Source organism: Cygnus atratus, chromosome 19 (assembly GCF_013377495.2).
Source record: "Cygnus atratus isolate AKBS03 ecotype Queensland, Australia chromosome 19, CAtr_DNAZoo_HiC_assembly, whole genome shotgun sequence".
NCBI lineage: Eukaryota > Metazoa > Chordata > Aves > Anseriformes > Anatidae > Cygnus > Cygnus atratus.
The window spans coordinates 1,132,431-1,155,507 of NC_066380.1; the positions used below are offsets into that span (position 1 = coordinate 1,132,431).

The window sequence follows — 23,077 nt, forward strand, 5'->3', positions numbered from 1 at the left end:
CTGCCCGGGGCGGGGCGGGACCGGGGCCGGGGCCGGGTTCCGGTTCCGCTTCCGGTTCCGGACGCCGGTTCCAGGGGGCGGTCCCGCTTCCGACGGGCGGGTCCCGCTTCCGGCGGGTCCCGGTTCCGGTTCCGGCATGGCGCGGAGCACGCTCTCGTCGCGCTTCCGCCGGCTGGAGGTGGAGCGCTTCGACGGGAGCCGCTTCGAGGACGAGCCCGAGGAGGCGCCGCCGGCGGAGCCCGAGCCCGGCCCCGGGGCGGAGGCGCTGCTGCGGCAGTATCCTTGGGGGGCGGCCCGGGGGGCGGGGGGCGGTGCCGCTGCCGTTGGGGTCCTTGACTCGCAGCGCCGCAGGGGGGACGCGGTGCGGGCCCTGCAGGCCGCCCTGCGCAGCGCCCCGCGCCTCGCCGCCAGCCCGGACGCCGAGGTGAGGGGGGCCGGGGCTGTGCGCGCCCGCAGGGGGCGCCGGCGGCGCCGGGGGGAGACGGAAACGCCCCGGCGACGCCTGCGTGGGGCCCGCAGCGGGCCTGGGGGCGGGGAGGTGGGGCTTAAAGCGCGGGGCTTGCGGCAGCCCGGCGGGCAGGTCGCTGCGGACGGCTGCGCCGGGAAGGAGGCGCCAGAAGGCCCGCGCTGAAGGGCCTCCCCGCCTGTCCTCCCCGCCTGCAGCGAAGGCCGATGGGCACGACAAACAAACCGTCCTCTAGCGCGGCCGCTGGCCTCTGAGCGCGCTTTGTCCAGCACGGGCCTGGGGGCGCTGCCAGCTCTGCGGGCTCTGATGTTGTTGTTTTCCTTCCCTGTGCAGGAGCAGGCCCAGGGAACCATGCTTAAAGTCCTCACGTCTTTTAAAAGCAGTGAGATAGAACAAGCGGTGAACTCCTTAGACGGAAACGGCATTGACTTGTTAATGAAGTATATTTATAAAGGATTTGAAAAGCCAACGGAAAATAGCAGTGCAATATTACTTCAATGGCACGAAAAGGTAGGTGTCCCCTCCAGTGCCCTCTTGGCACCGCCGGGAGAGCCCCTGGGAGGAGAAGGATGTGAGGGCAGGAGATCCCTCCCTGAGGAGCGCAGGCCTTGGTCTTGCGTTTTATCTTTGGTCTCTTCGGGCTCGGACTTTTGAAGCGTTTGCCTGATTTCAGAGCTTTCCTCAGCCAGGGGGAAGAGGTGAGACTTGTGGCAGGGCAGCAACTGCTGCGGGAGGCGTTGCACGTTCTGACTACTGTGTGCGGTGGTTTCGCCCACCAAGGAGAGAGGACTGGGAGCAGGGATGTAACTGGCTGCGAGGTGTTTTGGTGGTTTGTTGTAGCTGAGTGTTTGGCTAGTGGGGGGCTCGGGTCTGACGCTTCCCATCAGCCAGGTGCTTTCAGCACGCTGGGACCCAGCTCAACGGGACTTCGTGAGCCTGCTTAGTTTGCACGGCGAGGGCTTCTGCCAGCTCTGGAAGGATCCCGGTGGCAGCCGCAGCGGTGCTGCTGCCTGGAGTTCCCGTGAGTTGCTCGTAGCGGGGTAGGGGAGGGTACGGAGAGGACAGGGGTGCTTGTGCTCATCAGCTGACTGGTTTTTGTGCTGGGGCGAGGCAGGTGAAGCAAGTGTTCTGTGCCACTGCTGCCCGGTGGGAATGCTACTGAAACGACTGCAGACTCCCCCAGCTGCACAGGTTTTTAACCGCAGCACCGGCTGCCAGCGCCTCTCCTAGGAAAAAGGCCCGGCGGGAACGCTGCAGCTCGGGGAGCTGCCTGCGCCGTGGCACTGCAGCCTGCTGCCGAGGCCGGTGTCATTTCCCAAAAGCGTGCTGCTTTCCCGCGGTACGTTCTGACAGAAGTGGTGTAATAGTGGCTCCAGCTATTAGCAGCTGTCACAACCTTGCAGAACGTTGCCAGGGGAGGAGGAGGAAGAGGAAAGTTCTCAGGAAGGAACAGGTTTCTGCTTGGCTTGTTTTTTGTTGTTGTTCTTACTACTGGAGACTGTTTTTGGGTAACCGTGGGTTGGTGCTCCCTGTGTGTAACATTGCACAAGACTGTCCTGACTGGAAAGACGTCTGCATTCAGAGCACGTGGCCACATGTAAGCATCTCTTCCTTGTTTTGAAAGGAACAAGGCGGGTCAGAAGCAGGCTGGGCAGTATGTAAAACTTTGCCTTTGTCCTGCATTGTGGCAGTACAGGTAAGAGGTGGCTTGCTCAGACTGGAGGCAGCTGCGGGAGCTGAGCGACAGACGCGCACCCTTTGTGTGATGGAACAGCTGCACCGAGAGAACCGCTGCCCAGCCTGGCAGGCTGTCGAGAACAATGCGGTTTGGTGTCTGAGTGAAACTTTAAAATGTCTGGAATGCCTGCATAGTCTAGAGAAAACAGATAGCTTTTCCCCAACTAACTGTTTTAAAGAGCTGAAAGCAAAAAAGGGTAGAATGAGGTGCAACCTGCCCGTCTGTGAAAAGCAGTTTTATGGCGAAGAGCCATCTTATGGAGAAGAGCCACCTACGCCTCGGTTACTAAACACACACTTTTCTTTTACGATACCGTTTGGGCACGGCGCGGCGGCTGGCTGTGTGTGACTGGGAGTAACGCCTCTCTCCTTTTCCCATCCCCACAGGCATTAGCAGTAGGTGGACTGGGTGCCATAGTAAGAGTTCTTACTGCAAGAAAGTCTGTTTAAAGGCTATTAACGAACCGAGATGACGATCAGTTTTGGACCCAGAAGAAGGAATTAGCTGAAACGACACCAGTCCATCCTTATTAGAGATTGCAATCTACTGAACTACTACGGGAACCTCCTCTTGGAATGCTTTTAACCTTAAGGTGGGGAAAGAGCCAAGGTATTCCTGTATATTCTGACTACCACGTACAGGAGCCAAGACATTCTCCTGATCACTTTAAAAAGGCAGAGAGAAGGCAACCTCCTGCCTCCTGTTACTGTAAGTGAACAGGTGTGCGCAGATGCTGCTTAATCTAGCTGTGGTGAGCGCAGATCCTGTCTGTACTGCTTATTGAAGAGGGCCTTAGCGAATGCAAGATTCTGACAGCTTATGAATGGGAGAAGTGTTTATTAGAAAGATGGTTTTGTGTGTATACATACATATATATATGTGTGTGTACATATATATACATATGGCCAAAGGACTAGCTGGGCTATGGGGTTGGTTTCATTGTAAAGTGCCTGCCGCGTTAATAAAGTTCTTGGATCATACAAGTTTAGTAATGTATTTTTGGCTTAATCCTAAGTATGACACATTCAAAAACAATGCAGCACTTCTAAGCTAAGGGCCCACCTCTACAAGAGCGCTCTGATCTCCACTTCCCTACACATTCTGTCATTAAATTAATAAAGATGCAGCTGTTCAAACCAGCGTTGTCTCCAGCATCAGTTACAAGCAGCCTAGGTAAGAGCGCTCCGTTTGTAGGGCCCCTAGGGGCTCAGTTTGCAGTGCGGGCAGAGTCTGGGCCTTGCTTCTTTTGGCAGAGCCCTGTGTACTCCACCTGAAGCAGCTGTGAAGGGAGGCTGTACTCCCTTTGTTTTTATCAGCTCCTAAAAGTGCAGTAGCAGCTGTCCCTGGTGAGATGATTTTAGGAAGCACTCTGCCTCATTCCTGACCTCATTCTCTACGAGAAATAGAGGCCTTAATTACCTAACTACCCCTTCTTATGATGGGCAGATGATAAATGTTGTTTCATGCTTTAAAACTCCCAATTTTAATTAGCTACAGCGTCCCAGGGGACATAACCAGGACTATAAAGATAAATCGAGATTAGAGTTTTAATCCAAAATGTATTGCACCACAAATTTCATAGTGTTTCAATACAATCCATATTTACAGCATAGAAGGAAAGAAATCCATTGGCCATAGAAAGGATTGTGTATACCACTGGTTTTATACAAGGGAAAGTGCATTAGCTTTTTTTTTTTTTTTAGTACACCACACACACACACACCATTCTTGCTCTGGTATCTGAAGAAAATTCAACACTTAAGAACTAGTTCTTACGGTAAGTTGATCCTGTATGAGCTTTGAGATCTGAAATCAAAGTGTTAGTCAGTCTGTTATCTAAGACACGTATCACGCTTTCTTCTAGGGTACCTGTACTGCATTTGTTACTATTCAGCAGTATCTTTTCAACCCAGGCTCAACTTAAACCAGTTTGTCATTAAGCAGGCATCAGCATGAGAGAATCCTGTCCCACGGCCTTGGGTCCCACAGAAACAGGACAAGGGGACATGCTAAAGAAGGCCCTTCCCAGAAACAATGGGGTTATCATCCTGCCCCCACTTTGTTTCAATACAGGAGCAGCTGATAGAAATATACCTTTTGATTGTCTGTTTTCATTATTAGAGTTGTACTCTTCCCCTAAGCTTCCCTACTCTATACAGTTAAGTGCCACGGATCAAAAGTTGCTAAAGACTCTGTTTTGACAAGTTTAATGTACTAAAAAGTCCTGTTGGTTTTACTAAACTTAAATAGAGCCTAGCTCTAAACTGAGGAGTGTCACCTGTGCCAAGGTAATAGCTACTGTGAGTACTTATGTCTTGTATATGGCTACTTAACCAAAACTGAAGATTTGCAGATTTACTGCTCTATCAGCTTGACCTCATGTAGGATACTTTCATCTTCGCCACAGCGTCCGTGTGCATGGGAGCAGTTCACATGCTGAAACTCAACACTACATCTTGACTGCCACCACCACGGTCATTCAGACCCCTGTTAGCAAAGCAAAGTTAAAATTCTGAACGGTGACCGTATTTCCACTAAGGACAGGTGGAATTTTCTTGACTGCATTTAACATTGTTAGTAACACAAACCTCAGTGTAAGAGAATTACCAGAATTGCAGCCTGCTCAAATTCCATACACGCATAGTTTTTTTGAAAATATATCCAAATTTTAAGGAGCCAGACTGATTGCTGCTTCCTATTTTCATCTAGAGTGTGTGGTGGTGCTGTAACCAAAGGGCAAAATTGTGCTTCCAGTCTGTGCCAGCCTGGTCCCTTCTTCCTCCGGCAGAAGAAAGCAACCTGCTGGGACCAAGATCTATTAAGAGTTGAATTTTGCCCTCAAAACCAAAAACCTCATAAGCAGCGTTCCTTTTACCATGTAGCTAGGACACAGTTAGCAGCCCACTACATGTTCATAGCAGTTTTTAAGCATCAGTATCTGAACTATACAAAACCACAACAAGAGAGGTGGAGACTGGTTATGAAATTTTGTCACTATCAGACTTGGAAAGGAAAAAAGATTAGTACCAATATTCTTCACCTTTTTTTTCTTCTTTTTTTTTTTCTTTTTTAAATAAAAGCTATTTTCAGTGTGCATTTACAATACCTGGAATTCAGCTTTAAAAATTTAAAATAGTTTACCACCCCTTCTTCCCAATGCTAACAACCTATAGTACATACTAATAATTAGTTTTAAAGGCGACTGAGTATTAGGACTATAATTAAGACCATTTTAAATATTATTTTTCTTTAAGAAAAGTAAAATCAGACAACTCTAAAGTTGTGCTCTCAAATTAAATAATCGTCATCAACATGCAGCCTTCAGGACTGCAGGCCAGGATATATGCACCTCAAATTACACAGTGATATGAAAAGATGCAAATTATTAGTTACGTCAGTATAACAAGGCAAGGCAAATTTCTTTTTTGGTTAAAGCTCCTGCTCCTGTTCTCTGAAAGCCTTCTCAAACTGTCAAAAGTTCAGTACAGTATTGCCAACATTTTTCTTCCATTGCTTGCTTTCCACAGCGAGACAAGGAAGCTTTACTGTGCCTAGAGTTACTCAACTCTAGCACTCCATGACAGAAGCCGGAGCCACCCTCATAACAGATGCACGTGTTAGAAGCTTGAACTGCCAGCACCGGTGTTAGTGAGGTTAACGTTACCCTTTGGTGCCAAGAAAACCAGATCGACGAGCACAAGGAGCTGACTTCCTTTGAAAGACCATCGAGACAATGGTCCCCGAATCCAACCCAGCAGAGGTGTTTCAGTTTGTAGTGAAAATTTCTCCTTGCACAGTATTACTTTTGTAAACAGCTTCAACGTTCTTGTACAAAATACTGCAATGACAGTGATTAAGACACACCTGAAGTGGTGTGTTCAGTGTTCTTTTCACAGAAAAAAAAGTGGCTAGATGCTGAACGCCCATTTTCAGGTTCCCTTAAGACCACAGTGTCCTTGGGCTCGAGATAGATGGCCGGATACTGCCTTTAGGAGATGGCTTTGACCCAAACCACGACATCTAGGACAGGAAAGCACAACACGCATTATGCTAGGTACACACTTTTAACAAGCTGAAGACCTAAAAATGAATACAGTACCTATGTATCTCCCTATCATTTGAGGGAAAGAGCTATTTACAAAACAACACTGCGCACTTCAGATTAAGAAACTGAAAAGAGTTTCACATAACCAAACCTGGAAGGAACAGCATCCTGTTTTCACAAGTGAAGATTACTGAAGAGTACACTTATATGTATTCTTTAAAGTAATAACAAACCTACAGTCCTTTAAACGGTACCTGTAGCCAATCTAGTATTAAGCTGCTCTCTGAACAAGATGGCAAGGGGTATGTAGGCTGAATGCGTTCAACCTACCAAGTCAGCAGAAATAAATGCAGGGCACATTGGAGAAACTGAGGCGGCACTCGTTTATGAACATCCACTAACAATGACATAGCCAGGGGCATACAGCAGATCTCGTTTTATGCAAGGGAAAAGGAGAAACAGATCTAGGAGTCTAAGCCTAATGTCAAAATGACAAGACCAAGAATTCAGTTTCCTCTTAAACATTTGACTACTCAAGTTGCTTCTAGCTTCCTGTCATGGACTAAGTCCACTGGGCAAAACTGTGCTGTCACTCCTCTGCAGCACTAGAAAGTTGCTCTGTATTTCCCTCACTGACAGACTATTTCCAACACGTATCTATGCGATCAGCTAACATTTTAATAATAAGTTACGTCTTATGGTACCTAAGATTTGGAAAAGATATTTTTCATGATCTCCTAGCATCTAAGAACATTCATGCCTTTTGCTCGGAATCCAGTTAGAGATTACAAGTGGAACGGAATCCTTACCTTGTACTCCAAAGTTTCTTTAAGCATATTTTCTTCCTCTTGCGAAAAATTCAGTAACACAGACACAGCTTTAATTAGATGGAATGCCTGAAAGAAACCACAGAGTTTTGCTGCTTATGGTGCTCTCAGGCTCCACATTTTGGACTACAGTGCAGCACCGTTTTTCTGTAGGTTTAGTCACAGACTTTTTAGTCACAGCTGTGAGAGGAAGAGCAACAGCTTTCCATTATCCCCAATTGCAATAGACTAGGACAGCCTGTACCTTATTTCTTCTGTTTGCATTTCCTGGCTTTCTGTTCTTTAACAGTGGTTTGCATATTTGGGGGAAAAAAGACAAATGGGGAGCCTAGTTAGTAAGAATAAAGAAGCCTGGCTCCTGTGGCATCCTAGTTTTTTTAAGCTTTGAAAAGTTGACCAAGCCAGCATGCAGGCAGGTAAGAATCATGGTGTTTTAATACACACTTAGGTGTATTAACTGCATAGTACTAGTATTCTTAATGTGACACATCATGGAGAACTAGCAAAGGAGTCAAGCAGTCAAGATACCATGGAGCTGCACTATTATTTCCTTGATCTTACCTACTGTCTGACTTGCAAATAAGAAAAGTGTATTTTGTCATGACTTTTACCTATATTTTTTCCAACATAATGTGGAGAGTATAAAGGAGCCCCAGTGCACACAGAATTGCACCTCATAAATATCACCTTAATAGCAAGTGGTTTATGTCGCCCTTTTTTGTTGCTGTCTTAAATACACAGCCACTTTATACTAATTGCATATACTCCATATGCTTTTTAAGAATAGTGCAGAGAGAACGTCTTGTGGCTTCAGATCTTTAACTTCCAGACATAACTACCTCCTACCTTCCATTTAGTTCCTAAAAATCTGTACTTCCAAACATACTACTGTTAGCTAGTTTGTGTTACTGTGCTGAATCAGTCAATTACTTTTTAAGTGCAAAAGTACGGAACTGGCACAGAAGTATCCTTAGCGGGCGCCAGTTTCTAGAGAATGAAAGACTTAAAAGACAAGCATACATTTTTACCTCAGACTCCCGGCAGGACATGAATTTTAGTACAACGTGTTTAAGGTATTCAAAGTTTATCTCCCTTGAGTCATTTAAATCAGAATTGTTTGTGACAGTCACAGAAGTATTAGGCACTTCAGAATTTGTTTTTTCACGTACTTCAGGTACCTCACTGTCAGGCCTTATTTTCTGAAAAGGAAAAGAGAAATACATTGTGGACTGCGTCAGTTTGGCACTGGGAGAAGGTTTGCGTCTGAAATATCTAACGCAGAGGGCTTGTATCCACAAGGTGGGTAAAACCTTGGCATCAATAGGATGAGCTTCTCATCCTTCATGGGATCATAGCAGAGCGGCGTCTTCACCTCTCCCTAGACTCTAGGACAGAAGCTAGTTGCTGTTAGTGTTATGTCTACATGACACAAACCAGCAGAATTGGCTTCAGCCTAGAAACTGTCATCTGGTCATCTTCTTTCACCACTCATCTGCTCTATGCTTTTCAAATGAGGGCTTTCTCCAAACAATTCTCAAGCTCAGAACAAAAGTCACATCATCGGAATATTTAAAAATTGCTTTTAAAATGTTTAAAATAGAACTTCTTCTCAGAGAGAAAAGCCATTGTACAAGGGATTAAAGAAGAGCTTTCCCTGAGGGCTGACATCACTCCCATGGGAAAACTTCAATGAATGGCAGCTAAGTAGCAACCAAACCTCAGCCAATTGCTCCACAGAAATGTACTGGATGCTGGACACTACCAAACACAGGTCATCTGTAGCTAAAATTTGGCGTTGCAATAGCTCAGTGGTGATGGCTACCTGTCACACCATCCATTCAATAAATAATGACCTAGGATGACGTATTTCTTAAGTTAAGGGTTCACACAACTTGCCTAAAATGCAAGGAAACTGCAAGCATTCCCAGTAGAAAAAAAATTACACTGTAGCTAGCAGTCAAGTTTTTGGAACTACTAGTTCAAGTAACTGTCAGCGAGTGGCAGCTGGAGAGAGACTGAGAAACACAACCCTTACCAGTTCTTTTTGGAGGGTTTTTTTCAGTTCCGTCATTCTTTGCTGCAGCTGCTTTATCATCTATAAACAGAGCAAAGGACAGCGCTAACATAGCATTCACTGTTAGGACACATTTTGACCCACAGGTATACGTAAAAACCCATGACAAGTAAGTGTAAGGAACAGAACAATAATTAAACACGGACAGCTCCAAAGAAGCAACCTGAATGTCTTGCCTTTCTAGCGGCACACATTCACAGGCATGCGATACTTGGGTTTTAATGTGACAGCACAACGGAAATCAATTCAATGAATTCAAACAAAAGGGCTCTGCAGGAAAGCTGTATCATTTGGTGCTTCTTTCCTCCAAAACAGATAAGGAGCAGAACATGCCACAAGCAGAGATTTCCTTACAATTCTGGCTGCAGTTTTCATTTACTGTTACGATACCCTTACACAATCCAGAGGGGAAAAAATTACTCATAGAACGTTGGATCCAGATTGGATCTCTCATTTGGGGAAGCCTGCTTAGGCCTGTCTTTCTAAGGCTGTGGCACAGGTAGCTCCAATTATTAGGCTTCCTAATTAAAATGGGAAAGACTAACAGCTGTTTCTCCCGTTTCAGTTTACCTTGTTTTTCTCAGCAATTTGCTGTTCCAGCTCTCTGTTATCCTTCTGAAGTTGAATGACATCTGCAGCTGCTATCTCTCCATTCTGTTCCATCACACGGTTTTCTGGAGGATGTAAATGCTCATCGTTCAAGGCTCCTGCTGATTCTTCTAGATCTGAAACCTGTAAAAATGAAAACAGTGAATTGCAGAGATATCATGGTATTTGCAGCCCATAATCACTCTTCAGGGAGAGAGCTGGACTTTCCTACTTCTGGAGTTTTTTTGTTTTGTTTTTTGTTGTTTTTGCTTGTCTGCTTGTGTGTGTGGGTGGCAGCGGTTTTCTTTTTGTGTGTGGGTGTTCTTTTAAACCACAAAGCGTTAGTGACAGTCGAGTTGGCTACATCATCTCTCAGTGGCCTCTTCGGAGCTTTTGGGTCTCTGTCTCATAAAATGTCTTGAGGGGATTGAGTAAGTCAAATAAAATAAGGTGGTGTCCTTCATGAACCAGTCACAGATCTGACAGCAAACAGCTTCCTTTAGGAAGACAAGGAGCAACAAATAATGGTGTATAACCAAGGCATGAAAGAAGCAGGATCTCTTGCACAACTACTTATTTTCCCCAAAAGTCAGAACAGAGTAGCTTTGCAATTGCACTCACATTTTTCTCATGTTCTCTGGCCAACATGCATTCCTGTACCTGCAACTTCAACTCATCTATTTCCTTTCTTGCCGTTTCTTCTTTCTCCACTGCTTGGCTATTACATGCCTCTATCTCAGATTGCAGCTGGTGCATTTGCAGCAAGACAGCTTCATGATCTGAGGAAGGAGAAATCTGCTTAGTATCAGTCTTCTGAATCAAATGGGATTTTTTTTTTTAATTATTTTTCTTAGACAAAGCAAGATACACTGACAGTAAACCCTGACCTTTTTGTTCTGCTCTGTCACAAAGACAGAAGACAATGAAATTTAAGCCACCCAAGCTCATGCACATATTTTTGCAGAGGAGCGCTCTAGCTGTTTAAAAGTCAGGGTGATTTTAATACTTAAAAGTATAATTATAAATTATACCTGTTCTAAAAGAACACGGACCTCCACCAGAAGTCTGCAACTTGTGTTCTGACCATGCAGGAACACATGGGGCTGAGCTGCAAGCACAAATGGCTAGCTGGCACAGATGGCTAGCCAACGGAATAGTGCAACAAGAGGCTAAAGTTTTGTTCCCTTTCTAAATAATGACAACACACAAGAGGAACACAGAGTGTCTGGAATTGAATGAAGATGACTGCACTTCATCTTTTAGTATAATTGTGGAATATCGGCCTACAACTGCTCTTTAAGAATGTAAATAATGTATTTCATGCAAGTGCAGTTTTGAAAGTGGTACAACAAAGTAGCAGTTTTTGAACTGCAGTTCTTTATTTCACGTGTTTTGCACAATACGTTTGCCTACAGAAAGTACAGCAAGACTGTACTCAGATGAAGCTGTCTGGAATACAGTAAGCTCGTTTGATCTAACCTTGTCTGAGTTGGTTTAGTTCTTCCTTCTGTTTCAGAAAAACATCAGATTTTTCACCAATAAGTCGGTCTTTTTCCTTTATTAAGGAAGCCAGATGTGAAACCTTCAAAGCAGTCAAACAAACAGAATTCATTAAAGACATGCAACCAGAAGAGGCTATGGAAAGATTTCAACATATCTCAGGTTCAGAATTTGGGGGGGTGGTGGCGAGGGGGGAGGACTGGAGAAGAATTCTCCTATCAGTGGAAGGTAGCGGCTGGTATCTACAACTAGGCAGGGGCTGCCTGAGCTCTGTGCTAGGCAATACAGCACCTTAAGAAGTAGTTTGTGCAGCATTAGTGTTACAGATAATACAACCTGGATGTCTGTGATCTGTCCCAAGACTCACAGAAGGCATCACCTCCACACTGTCCTCATTTAGAAAGCACTGAAGTCAATGCGCTGCCAGAGCTAAAACCACACTTCCACTTCTAACAAGCTCCATGTCACAACTACAGCTTGCCTCATAACCAGCAGGTGGCAGCTGTAAAACAGCCACTGTGCAAAACCAGAGATCACTGTACCCCTTCTACAGCTGGATCGAGCAAGCACATTATCTACAACTGTTCTAGAAGCATGAAGAAGCTGAAAGATCAAGATCAAACTAAATTCAAACTTGCTCGGCTGACAGTTCCCAGCTTAAGAAAGCAGGAGTTCCCACTATCCACTACATTGCTTTGAACAAACAGAACAAAATAAGACTACCTAGAGTTTACATTTGGTTCCTGCATATAAACTCCTCCCTGAAAGGAAACTTAGGACTCTACAACTGCTGTGCTTAAGAGGGACAAAGATGTGATACAAGCACTGAAAGGAACAACAGAATGATTAAAAAAAAAAAAAAAAAAGTCAGCTAGCCAGTGTCTCAGGATGACTGGCCCACTGGGACTACACACCATCTTACAGATTAAAGGGGTCTGAAATAATCATCTTTGTTCTGAGCAAATGTGTTCGTTTGCTACCAACTGGTCTTCCCCTCAGTTTTTTTTATAGTAAATGTCACAACCTGCCCTAATTCTTGAGCCTACGAACTTACAAATATCTCCAACTTTGCAGCTAGCAGCATTTTACATTTTCCCACTGGAACAACTTGCATAAGTTGATAAGATTCCTGTGCAAGCATTTACATATTCACCCCAACTTTCAAGTTTACTGAGGCAACCCTCGCTGTCTTGCATGCTGAAGATGATTCCAATCAATTAACATAAGTCAGGAACATTACGTCCAAGTCTCATCTGATCTGTGCAAGGTTAGAGCACCTGAACATATTTTAGACTATTGGTATTGACCAACCTGCTGTTGTAATTCCTCCCTCTGTTTTCGTGTTTCTTCCAGTGCTTTGGCAATTTCAGTGCTGACAGTCTCTCTGCTGCTTAATTCCTTCTGCAAAACAAAGGGAATTCAGATGTTACTTGAGACAAGTAAAATCAGGTCAGTGTCTCATCTTTAAAACCAAATCCATTAGCAACTACAATTTATCGGTGTTCTAATACACTATGATTTACATTTATTTCCAATTGCAAACCACTGTTTTGTTTGACTGTACTACTGACACCTGCACACGTAGGAGCAGTACAGAACTGATAAAAGACCCCAAACACATCCAACACTTAAAAGATCTTTTATTAGCTTGAAGTATCTATTACAAAGTGGTGGCTCCTTCCTACAACTATCTTTAAATTTAATTAAGCATCTAACAGTAGCTACAGAAAAAAACTTTCAACAATCTAAAATTAGTCAGAAGACTAAGTATAAGCTGTAAATACCTAACCAAGTTCCACTTATGTTTATGACTGCTTTTTCTGAACGCTACGAGTGGAATTGATGTTGAACTACTCTGCGTTCATTGCTGCCAACAAGATTTAAAAGCTCTTCATGCCTGACAATATGGGAATGTATTATTTCTGCATGATTTAGGCAGATACAAGCATTCTGTTTCAGGAAAGGATCACCCATTTGTAATGCTCCTCAAATGCGTTTCTACTGAGGACCAGAGATGATTTACAGCTTTAAGTACACAGAACCTAAATGCAATCTGATTCCAAGTATTGAGAAGGTAACACACTTTGCCAGCAACGGTTTCTCGAACTAAGCACAACATTTAACCAGTATCACTAACCAATTAAGCCCTTACCTTTAGCCTGTTTAGTTCAGACTCTTGATTTTTTAAAGAACTCTCGTACTTTTCTCTGCTTTCATTAAGATGTTCATTTTCCTTCTCCAACTGGCTCTGTAAAATAAAGATTGCTTAAGTACTAAGCACAAGTATTCCAATGCTTTGTTTAAACACATCTAGTGAGTTGCTCTGTCCATATTTAGTTTCTCAAAGTATTAGATCATCTATTGGAATGCTTAGGACCTCTAAGTAAGCACATTCAGACAACATGAGTATCTCCTAGCTTCGTTAAAATAATTGTGAAGACTCAGGTGCCCCCTGAACAGTATGTGTACTTACTATCTTGTGCCGAGTAGATGTTTTATCAAATTCCCAAGCTGTTTCAAGAGCAGCAATTTGAGACTCCAGCTCAGTAACTTTCTCGTCATATTGATGTTTCTCACTTGATATCTGCTGCTGCAGTTTATTTCTTTCATTTTCCAGATCTGTTTGCTTAAGAGAAATAAAGACCACTGAGTAATAAAACGGTATTTTATTAATTGTATTATTCTCTGATAAGAATTGGACATCATTTCATGTGACATATACTCAAACTGAATTAACACTTTTTCTTTGGCAGCAGTGCCATGCACTCTCATACAGACATTATTAGTTTAGGAGACAAACAGCAAGAAAACACTGGAGCAACGAATTGAACACAGAGAAAACAGTGCCACTGGAGATGCTGAAAACTGATTCGCTACTGGTCATGAAAATATTATGCAGCATACTCACCAACTTCTGGATCTTCAGATCTTGCTCACCAGCCGCTTCTTTGATCTTTTTCAACGTTTCTGTTGTGATCTGCAGTTTTTGTTCCAGTTCTCTATTCTAAAACATAACAATACAGTAACTTCCTTATCCATTGGTGTCTACATTACTAGAAAAAAATAGTAACACAGAATGTGGGATGATCCAGTAAATATCAAAACAATGAAACCACATAGTTCAGAGAGAAAGTCTACTTGACACATGCAGCTTTCTTTAAAAACTCTTCACCATCCTAGCCCTTCCTCAGCAATGCTTGCACTTCAGCTACTTGTTTCTTTGGGTAGGAAAGATATGCTTGAAAACTCTCAACTTCAGAACCACTAGGCACCTCTCCATCACTGTAGGTGGGGAGATGACCAGAGCCATGGATCAATTAAACTTTCCTTTCAAGACTAAATGGGACACATAGCCTCACCTTTGGTCAAGAGCACAAATACAGTGAGAGGAAGAGGTATTGTGTATAAAGAGGATGGAAATAGTGGGAATTTGTAGGAAAAAAATATTTACCTGTGTTTCCAACTGGTTCACAGTATCAGTGTGATGCATTCTGTCTGTTAGTATCTGCTGTCTGGTTTCATCCAGTTTCAGCTCGAGAGCAGCTTTCTGAAGATTATATTGGGTTGAAGAACAGGAGGACACACAGACAGAGGATTTTAATTAAGATTTGTCTTTGCATTTCATTAATAAAACAATACTAAAATGGACCCACGTGCAAAAAAAAAGTTTCCCACTCCCATCTTAATGCTTTGCCATTCATGATAATAAAAAATGAAGACTAAGAAAAAGTGCACACTGTTCTCTGTAAGTTTTAAACAATAAAACTTTCCAGTTGCTCCACCTTTTGTGAGCATGTTAAAAAGCTCTTCTTTCCCTTCGAAAGAGATAGATACATTGCCTGAACAGACAATTCAGAAAGACCAATGCAGACATCTGTGCAAAAAGTACATAAATAGGCCCAATGTAGTCATCCACACAAGCGTGTCCAGCACAGCGTGCCAGTATACACTAGAGGAACAAACATGCCTGCATTACATCATCATATATTCTTTCCATATGTAGTAAACAACGTATGTTCTAAAAAAATCTCCTTAAGATTGCACTTTTAAGCAGTCTATAAATGTAAAACTACCTCCTTGAGCAGTTCCTGCACATGTTCATCCCCTGAGAGGTTTCTTTCTAGCTTCTTTTCCAAAGAGGACACTTTTTCCTGCAGCTGTTCGGTAAGTTTATTTCTCTCAGCAAATTCAAAAGTCATCTGTGGGAACACGAAATCATTTTTATTTTTTTTTTGTAGCCAAACTTTCATCCAATCCATTGTAGTTTGACTTGAAAAAATGCCACTAGAAAGAGAAAAGTTCTATTTGAAAAGACAATACAATGTTCAAACACTTCATGAACACCAAATTTCAGACTAACAGTGCGTTTCCAAAGTATACACCTTCACACCCGGCAACAAGAGATGCATCTGAAAACTCTTAACCTTTAGCTTGTGTTGTTCATATTCCACCTTCAGAGATTCATGCTCCACCTGTAACATTTCCAGTCTCTTCTCACAACCAGAACCAGCAACTTGAGCCTAGAAATTTAGAGAAATGACTTGCTTTGAACCTTAGATTTCCAAAAACACAAAACTGATATCAAATACAACTTCCGTAAACAGCGAGCTCTTTGAATCAAACCTCACTTATCTGAAACTTACATTTTGCAAGTCTACAGAAAGCTGCTGAATGACAGTTTGTAGTTCCTGTTCTCGTAACTCCAGAGCAGTGATCTTATTTTCTGCATTTGTCTCAGCTGTCCTTAGTTCATCTCTTCACAGAAAGAGGGCAAAAAAAGTGATATAGCATTCTAGAATAACCACCTCTGGAAGATAATTCTGCTTCTTATGAAAATGGACTAAGCAACATGAACAACATTTTCTTGCCTTCAAACCAGCCACCATCTTGATTATACACTTCCCAAAGAGGTAATGATTAAGTATTCAAACTACGCACACAAAAATTGTAACATTCTTACAAAATCCTAAACCAGCACTGCTTTAATTGGCTTGAAAATCAAGATATATAAACTTGGCATTTGCATCCACACTGGCACACTAGAAGCAATTATTCAGTTAATGCAATTATTGTTCATTGCATATATAAACTCTTCCAAAAAAGACAGACTTGGGCACAAAGGTATAGGGGAAATGAATACACCCATCATGAAATACAACATCCGTACCTCTGTGCTTCTAGCTCCAAGAACTGCTGCTGCAACTCCTGAAGATCTTTTCGTAGGCCTGATGACTCACTGCTTGCCTCCTGAAGCACTTCCTTAGTGTGGGCTAGCTCTTGAGTGCGTGCCTCTAGTTCCTGCTCTGCTTTGCTCAGAGATTCTTCCTTTTTCAAAAGCTGGATACCAGAACGTTATCTTTAACAATATATATGAACTGGTAATGCTGACAGAGTCTTCTCATCTAAACCTGTCTCCCTTACTAAGTTATGAGCTGAATTAAATGAAATAACTCCCAGAAAAGTCACCGTTGTAATACTCTATACAGTACTGTATGCACATACCTACTGATAGGACTTGGACACTGAACAAGACTGTATATAAGCACTAGGGCTAAAAATAACGCAGTGCTACCACTGAGTAGGTATCCTAACAGAAATTTTAGCAAAAAGTCATGTTTAAAACAATCTTACCATGTGTTTAACTTTGGCCATTTCCTGCTGTTGAAAGCCTTCCAGTTCATCAATTTCATCTCTCTTTTGAAAAAGGTTCAAACTCTGCTCTCTCATTTCTCGTAACTGCTTTTCAAGCATTTTTTTTTCCTGATAAACAAAACAAAAAAAAGGAATCTGAGAAGATCTGAATGCTAATTTGAAGTCAACATGAGTTTAGTTAAATTCTCTGGGAAAGAAATCTTTTCTGGCATCCCCAAGGCGCTCTGACAGTGCTACATATAGAACTAGAACCTCTTCAAATTTGTGTTGCACTAGGCAATGTGGAGCAGATTACTGAACTTCAAAAATCTTTTTTTAAAAATTGTCTTCATTACAATGCAGTCAATGAAAACGCAACTCTAAAAAACTGCCAGCAAATAGTAACATGTTTAATGTCTTCATAGTCAGAGGTACTTTAAAATAGACTAAGTTAAACGGCCAGAACTACAGCAAAACTGAACTCCCATACTAAAAAAATAGCTTTATTTCTTTTATGAAACAGATGACCCACTACAAGACCTCAGACTAAGTCACTACCTCTTTCTACATCCCAGCTGCCTCCTCAGTAAGATTTTTCCTCTTGCAACCCATCGTTCTTTTTTTTCTGCATTGAAAATTAATTCCAGAAATATTTCATGAAGCACTGGAGCTGGTAAATCCCTGGCCCCACCCACCGAACAATGATCAAATATTAAAAAGAGCTGAACAGAGCTGAGCTGTAGAAAGCATGTGGGTGCTGTTTAAAAATACAAAACAAAAGAAAAGCTTAATTACCTTTTCAACTTGACCCAATTTTTCCATCCACTCCTGAACAAGAAAGAAAGAAGAAAAATCAAAACCCAGCTGCAGACTTTAAAGGAGAGCAATTATGGTTAAAAAAAAAAAAAAAAAAGAATTTGTACTGATACTGATAAGTTGTGAAAATGATAAAAAAAACACAGTAATCACCAAAAAATAACAGGTAATATTTCAATATATAAAAACCGTGGAATAATTTATGTTACCTGCATATATAAGCATTATTCAAGTAAAATAAAACAAAAATGACAGGAGGTCTACTGCAGTGGAATCTTACAAGTGTGAACTTGACATTAGAAAGTTTTGTGGGCTCTTATTAAAAACATGAAGAAGACAGAAAAATGATAAGTACTACACCATTTTAATTAATTTTTTTTTTAAACTTTGGCACACTAATAACACGATGCAGAACTACTACTTTAATTAATGGCGACACCTGTTTAAAACATCAATGTCATGCACTCAGGTCTGCACAGCCAGTCAAAACCCGAGCTGTTCAAGCTCCGTTACCTGGTCCTTTTTTTCTAAGGCCAAAGCCATTCCCTCAGCCATCTTGGCTCGGTTGGCCTGGTGAGCTTCATTCTGCTCTTGAAACTTCCTCATGGAGGCTATCAACAGAGAATCACCAGCTGTGTTAAAAACCCACCAACGGCTTCTGAAATTTCTATGTCATTTACATCACACTGCTTGCACATGAAACAAGTTCCAGAAGTAACAAAGATACAAGTATCGTTCCTCACAGGATTATAACAAAGCTGTAGGTTTCAAAAGTCTCTCCCGCACCTTAGCCCCAAATATTCCCAAAAAGAGTGTATTAACAATTTCATTCATCAGCCAACAAACCACTGCTGCTTATCATGCTGTAAATAGGGCAAGAACTTGGGTTCTACTTCTTGCAACCCACAGGTGCACAGTTTGAAAAGAAGCGTTTAAAACAACTATACATCAAAATTGTTTCTTTTCAGCTGTATTTAAATCATAGCGGTTTTCAACAAAAAAAAAGGAGAGAGAAAAAAATACGTACAATCCTGATGCTTTTCTAATGCATTCTCAAGCTTCTCTTTTATCTTCTGCAAGTTTCGGATCTGATCAGCATAATCTTGTGTGAGGAGGGAGAAGCACAGACCAGGAATGGACAGACATTAGGGAAGGAAATCAAAGAGAAAAAAAAAAAAGAATAAGGGAAAAAAAAAAAGAAAAAAGGATGAGTGGAAAATGACAATGATTTTCTCAACCAGAAAATCATTCCTGCTGAGGAAAACTCGGGTGACCGTAACAATGAACACAAGCAACTAATTCTACACTGTCCATAGGGAAAATGACCGGTACAAACAGGAGGGACCTGTCCTAGGCACGCTAGTTACTCAAAAAAAGGGCAGTACCAGAGAATGGAAAACTATCCCCACATCTGGCTATAAAAAAACTATCTTCATCTGGCTATAACCTCTCCTTATTTCCCAAGGCCATCTCTGACCTTTGGGAAGGAGCTGCACAACAGCTCATCCTGGTCTCTGACCCACTCCATGCAACAGGAATGGAAACAGTCTTGAGCAGAGCCCTTCCAACAGCTCCACAGATCAAGGTACCATCTTAGAAAGAAAAACAGCCTCAAGACTGTTTTATGCTCAATTCTCTGCTTTTTCTTCACTTCAACTGTGTTACTGTCAACACCACATGTCTTAGATACTGAGAAACATGAACTATCACATAAAAATATATATTAAAAAAAGTGGGAAACACTGTTTGAGGCACGGGGAGAGAAAGCTACCCCAAAAAGGAGTATATAAATGCTGTTCAAAAGGATCACATAAATGCATCGAGGAATCAGTAGAAGAGTCATCCATCAATGTTCAAACCGAACGTACATTTTAAATAAATTTAAACACTTAAGTTGAAAGGAAAATAGTTTCTAATAGGATTTTATATGCATCAAGACACATACCAGACAGCTTGATCTCCAGCTTTCTTATTTGTTCATTTCTTCTGAACAACTGGGATGAAAGATCCTCTCTAGAGCTGCTTCCATCAGAAGCCTTGACAGAAGAACACTTTTGTAACGTATAAATATAGACAAAATGATCCTGTCATATACTAACTCTACGATGATAAACACTGTTCCACCAAGGAAGGATGCTTCAGTTTTTCACGTAAAGTGGGGGGGAGCTGTACTAGCACAGCAGAATGCACAGAAAATGTTAAAGAAGAACGGTAAGGAGTTAAAACAGTCAGCTGTGCAACACTGGCCTGTTCCATGAAATATAACGCTTTTAAACAAAGCTATAGCTGAAAACCATTTGTTCAAACTGATCGCTGAGGAGATGGCATCATAGACTTTTTCACTTTTACTCATTCTCTGTGCTCTAAACTCACAAGAATGAGCTTTCCTTCAATTTCAGTAAATGAAAATTCCATTTAAGAATCTGTTAAGTGCAGAACTGAAACCAGAAAAATAAAAGGCTAATATATATTTCCATTGGAAAGTGTATTTAAACATCAGGAATTGCAACTTTCTGCACAACGGAACTTGCATTTCAACTACGTGAGCTTCAGAACAACGAGTTAAAACTCCACTGGGTAAATAACATCTCAATTTTGCAGACAGCAAAATGGAAGCACAGAAGTGACCTGCCGTACGAATGCAACAAATACTGCAGGCACTAACTATAGCAATGTTACCCTGCGTCTTAATCGGGGGGTTGAAAAACACTATGGCCATCAAGGGGCAGAGGTGCCAGAGCGTTGCAGCACTCATTTAACCCCTTCGCACCTGGAATTATGCAGATTGCTTAAGCAACGTTTTATAACAAAAGACAGCTTGTGCATAACGTGGGAGGTACCACAGCGCCCTGGGTGCAACCATACCCAACGCGCGCTCTCAGCAGTTACACAACGTGCCGGCTGGTCAGGAGGCAAATGCAGGTGCACGGCGAGATCACAGCTAACCAGCACCCAGCTCGCTTTCCTACTGCTTCAAGGAATTAACTTCGCGAACAGGTATCTTACGTGTTCGTTCGTCTAACGTTCGTTCAGTTTTATAACCGCTCAGCAGCGCTCCGTACTGAGACCGCTCTGTAACTCACGTTTACGTGAGCAAGCCACTAAGCGCTGTAGCAAACGCACAAATATTTTCTCATCCGTACTTAAGCTGCCCCAAAGCAACGACTCCTCCGCGCACTAAGGCGCGCACCGCCAGGGACACAACACGTACGCAACGCGCGCGGCAGACTCAGAGCTTGCGGCCCGCGAAGCCGCGGCAGAAAGGCTGCGGAAGAAAGCAAAATCCGGAGCGAGGCGCAACTCACGAAGTCGTCTCCCGAGTCCGCCCCCACGGACGTTATCGACTCCTTGCTGACGGACCTGGGCATCCTGGCGGCGCCCCCTGCCCTGGGAGCCACGGCCGCCTCTTCCGCGATCTTCTTCTTCAGCTTCGCGAACATCTTACCCTCCGCGCCGCCGCAACGGCCGCGCGCTCCCACCGGCCGCCGCGCCCCGCCCGGGTGGCGCTCCGGGGCTCCGCGCACGGCCTCCCGCCGCCGGGCTGCAGCCCCGAGCCCCGCCCGCCGTCACGGCGCCTCTCGGCCCATGGGAGCCCCGCGGCCCGGCAGCGCCCGCAGGGTACAGCCGGGGGGCTCGCACCGCGCGGGGCGGCCGCGGGCCGCGCGCGGACACCGAGGGGCCCGCAGCCCCCCCGCGGCCCCCCCCGCCGAGCGGCCCCGGGGCTGCGCGGGAGGCCGGAGCTCGGCGCTGCCCGGCCCCGCCGCCCCCGCCCGGCTCCCAGGCAGCCGCGGGCCCGCGGACACCGCGTCAGCCCTGCGGCTCGGCCCCGCCGCCTGCCTCCCCGGCCCCCCGGTTCCCGGCCCCGCCGCCCGTGGCCTCGCCCCGCCCCGCCCCGCCCGCCACCGCCGCCGGGACCCCGCGGCCGCCGCTCCCCTGGCGACGCCGACCCGGAAGCGCCGCGCGGGCCGGAAGCGCCGCGGGACGCTGCGCACGCGCCGTGGGCGGGCGGCGCCATGGCGGGCCCCGGCCCCTGCCCACAGCCGGGTGCGGCCCAGCCCCACCCCCGGCCCCGGCCCCCCTCGGCCCCGGCCCCGCTCCCCGCCCGCCCCCGGCGCAGCAGCAGCCGCCTGGTCGCGCACAAGCGCTTGCCACAGTTTATTGACAGCGAACGCGGCGGCGCAGCGGGGTACAGCGGCGGCGGGCGGGGAAGCAGCGCGGCGCGCCTCAGGCGGGGCCCTGGCTGCTCCCTGACGGGGGCCGCGGCCGCACAAACGCGCTTCTTTCCTCCCGCAGCCGCCGAAAGCAAGGGCAGGATAGGCTCTGGTATTACAGATCCCTGGCAAAGAAAGGCTGTTTGCTCCAAAAAAATGTTTATTTATATAGCTTTATATTTTTAAAGTAAAATATCTGTTTTTTTACCAAAATATGATATACAGGCACATGGCTGTAAAATAACTTTAAACCAATTCACTATAAAATTACTTTGCGTAACAAATCATCTGGTTCTCAGAGGCAAAACGCTCCTTTTACCTTTGCGGGCGGACGGGCCGAGGCCCAGCTCCTCTTCCCTCCCTGTTCTGCTTTTGCAGAACCCTGCCCCTCGCTCTCCCATCCGCACCTCCCTGGTCCTGGCTGAGCCTGGGGCTGGGGCACAAGCAACGTCTGCTTTTTAGGCTGCACGATGCAGAATCCTGCTCCTAAGAAACCGGTTACAACTGAGAAGTTACAATAAACACATGCCAAAAGAAATCTGCGAAGTCAAGGGGGCAGATATTCAAACCAGGCTTTTATTCTTGAACAAAGAGCTGCTGTTAGATCTAGAAGGATCTAAATAGCTAAAGAACTCCTTTGGACCAGCAAGTAGCAGTTGAAATCTGCTCTAAACATGAAACCAGGATCTTTAAGAGAAACATCTATGCATGCCCAGGGCAGCTGGCTCATTAATGTAGCAATCAGAATGCAGAGACAGTCCTTGATTTTCCAAAAGATCTGTCAAATTCAGAAATCTCAAACTTAGTCTTTTCTGTCTTGGTAGAGGAATGGTTTGGTGTTAAGGTAAAAAAAAAAAAAAAAGTAAAAAAAATTAAAAAAAAAGTAGCTTTACTTTCATTCTTGAATATAAAGCAGACAAATTTGTTTGATGTATTCCTTCCTGGTTCTATTTGTAGACATCTGAATCTTGAAAGCACTTGCAATAGATTTGGTCACAGTAACAAAGTTGCTCTAGAATTCAAAGATACTAGAAAACACAAGAGCCATCTTAGGAACATGTATTTTCTCTACTCCGTGGATTTTTGCCCCGTCCTCTGCACCAGTATCCCTCACGCTGAGGCTGACACCAGGCTCATGTCAGCAAGGTATACAGAAGAGCTTCCAGCTCTGTACGTTAGCT

General features: G+C 44.2%; 2 protein-coding genes across 4 annotated transcripts; one reads left to right on the forward strand and one right to left on the reverse strand.

Annotated features, from left to right (window-relative positions):
* Positions 1–97: 97 nt before the first annotated feature.
* On the forward strand, positions 98–3,187 carry ARPC5L (actin related protein 2/3 complex subunit 5 like). Its single transcript, XM_035555432.2, has 4 exons — positions 98–276; positions 352–424; positions 800–976; positions 2,591–3,187. Exons 1-4 carry the CDS (start codon positions 137–139, stop codon positions 2,651–2,653), a joined length of 453 nt encoding a protein of 150 aa, XP_035411325.1. The 5' UTR covers positions 98–136; the 3' UTR covers positions 2,654–3,187.
* Positions 3,188–4,714: 1,527 nt separating this feature from the next.
* GOLGA1 (golgin A1) lies at positions 4,715–21,200 on the reverse strand. 3 transcript variants are annotated; one of them, XR_004780105.2, is made up of 23 exons: positions 20,991–21,200; positions 19,631–19,721; positions 18,713–18,787; positions 18,199–18,296; positions 17,665–17,697; positions 16,870–16,998; positions 16,406–16,575; positions 15,882–15,993; positions 15,663–15,758; positions 15,312–15,437; positions 14,690–14,785; positions 14,147–14,242; positions 13,712–13,864; positions 13,391–13,486; positions 12,550–12,639; positions 11,218–11,320; positions 10,360–10,517; positions 9,721–9,882; positions 9,112–9,171; positions 8,105–8,275; positions 7,059–7,145; positions 6,069–6,224; positions 4,715–5,003 (listed from the first exon to the last, which is right to left on the reverse strand). XR_004780105.2 is itself a non-coding variant. In XM_035555421.2 (22 exons), exons 1-22 carry the CDS (start codon positions 21,123–21,125, stop codon positions 6,144–6,146), a joined length of 2,379 nt encoding a protein of 792 aa, XP_035411314.1. In that variant the 5' UTR covers positions 21,126–21,200; the 3' UTR covers positions 5,706–6,143. The 3 variants fall into 3 exon arrangements, 2 of the variants coding, with proteins under 2 accessions (XP_035411314.1, XP_035411312.1); XM_035555421.2 differs by lacking the exon at positions 4,715–5,003 and having other exon boundaries at positions 5,706–6,224; positions 10,399–10,517; XM_035555419.2 differs by lacking the exon at positions 4,715–5,003 and having other exon boundaries at positions 5,706–6,224.
* Between the last annotated feature and the right edge of the window lie 1,877 nt (positions 21,201–23,077).

What these genes read in the sequence shown, in the direction of transcription:
- GOLGA1 (XM_035555419.2), bottom strand. Translation starts at nt 21,125, where the DNA reads ATGTTCGCGAAGCTGAAGAAGAAGATCGCGGAAGAGGCGGCCGTGGCT. An exon ending in GCTGGAGATCAAGCTGTCTG is followed by an intron (nt 18,788 to 19,630) that starts GTATGTGTCTTG and finishes TCCTCACACAAG; the next exon opens with ATTATGCTGATCAGATCCGA. An exon ending in ATGAACAACACAAGCTAAAG is followed by an intron (nt 15,438 to 15,662) that starts GTTAAGAGTTTT and finishes GTGTTCCCACAG; the next exon opens with ATGACTTTTGAATTTGCTGA.
- ARPC5L (XM_035555432.2), top strand. Translation starts at nt 137, where the DNA reads ATGGCGCGGAGCACGCTCTCGTCGCGCTTCCGCCGGCTGGAGGTGGAG. An exon ending in CCGCCAGCCCGGACGCCGAG is followed by an intron (nt 425 to 799) that starts GTGAGGGGGGCC and finishes TTCCCTGTGCAG; the next exon opens with GAGCAGGCCCAGGGAACCAT. An exon ending in TACTTCAATGGCACGAAAAG is followed by an intron (nt 977 to 2,590) that starts GTAGGTGTCCCC and finishes CCATCCCCACAG; the next exon opens with GCATTAGCAGTAGGTGGACT.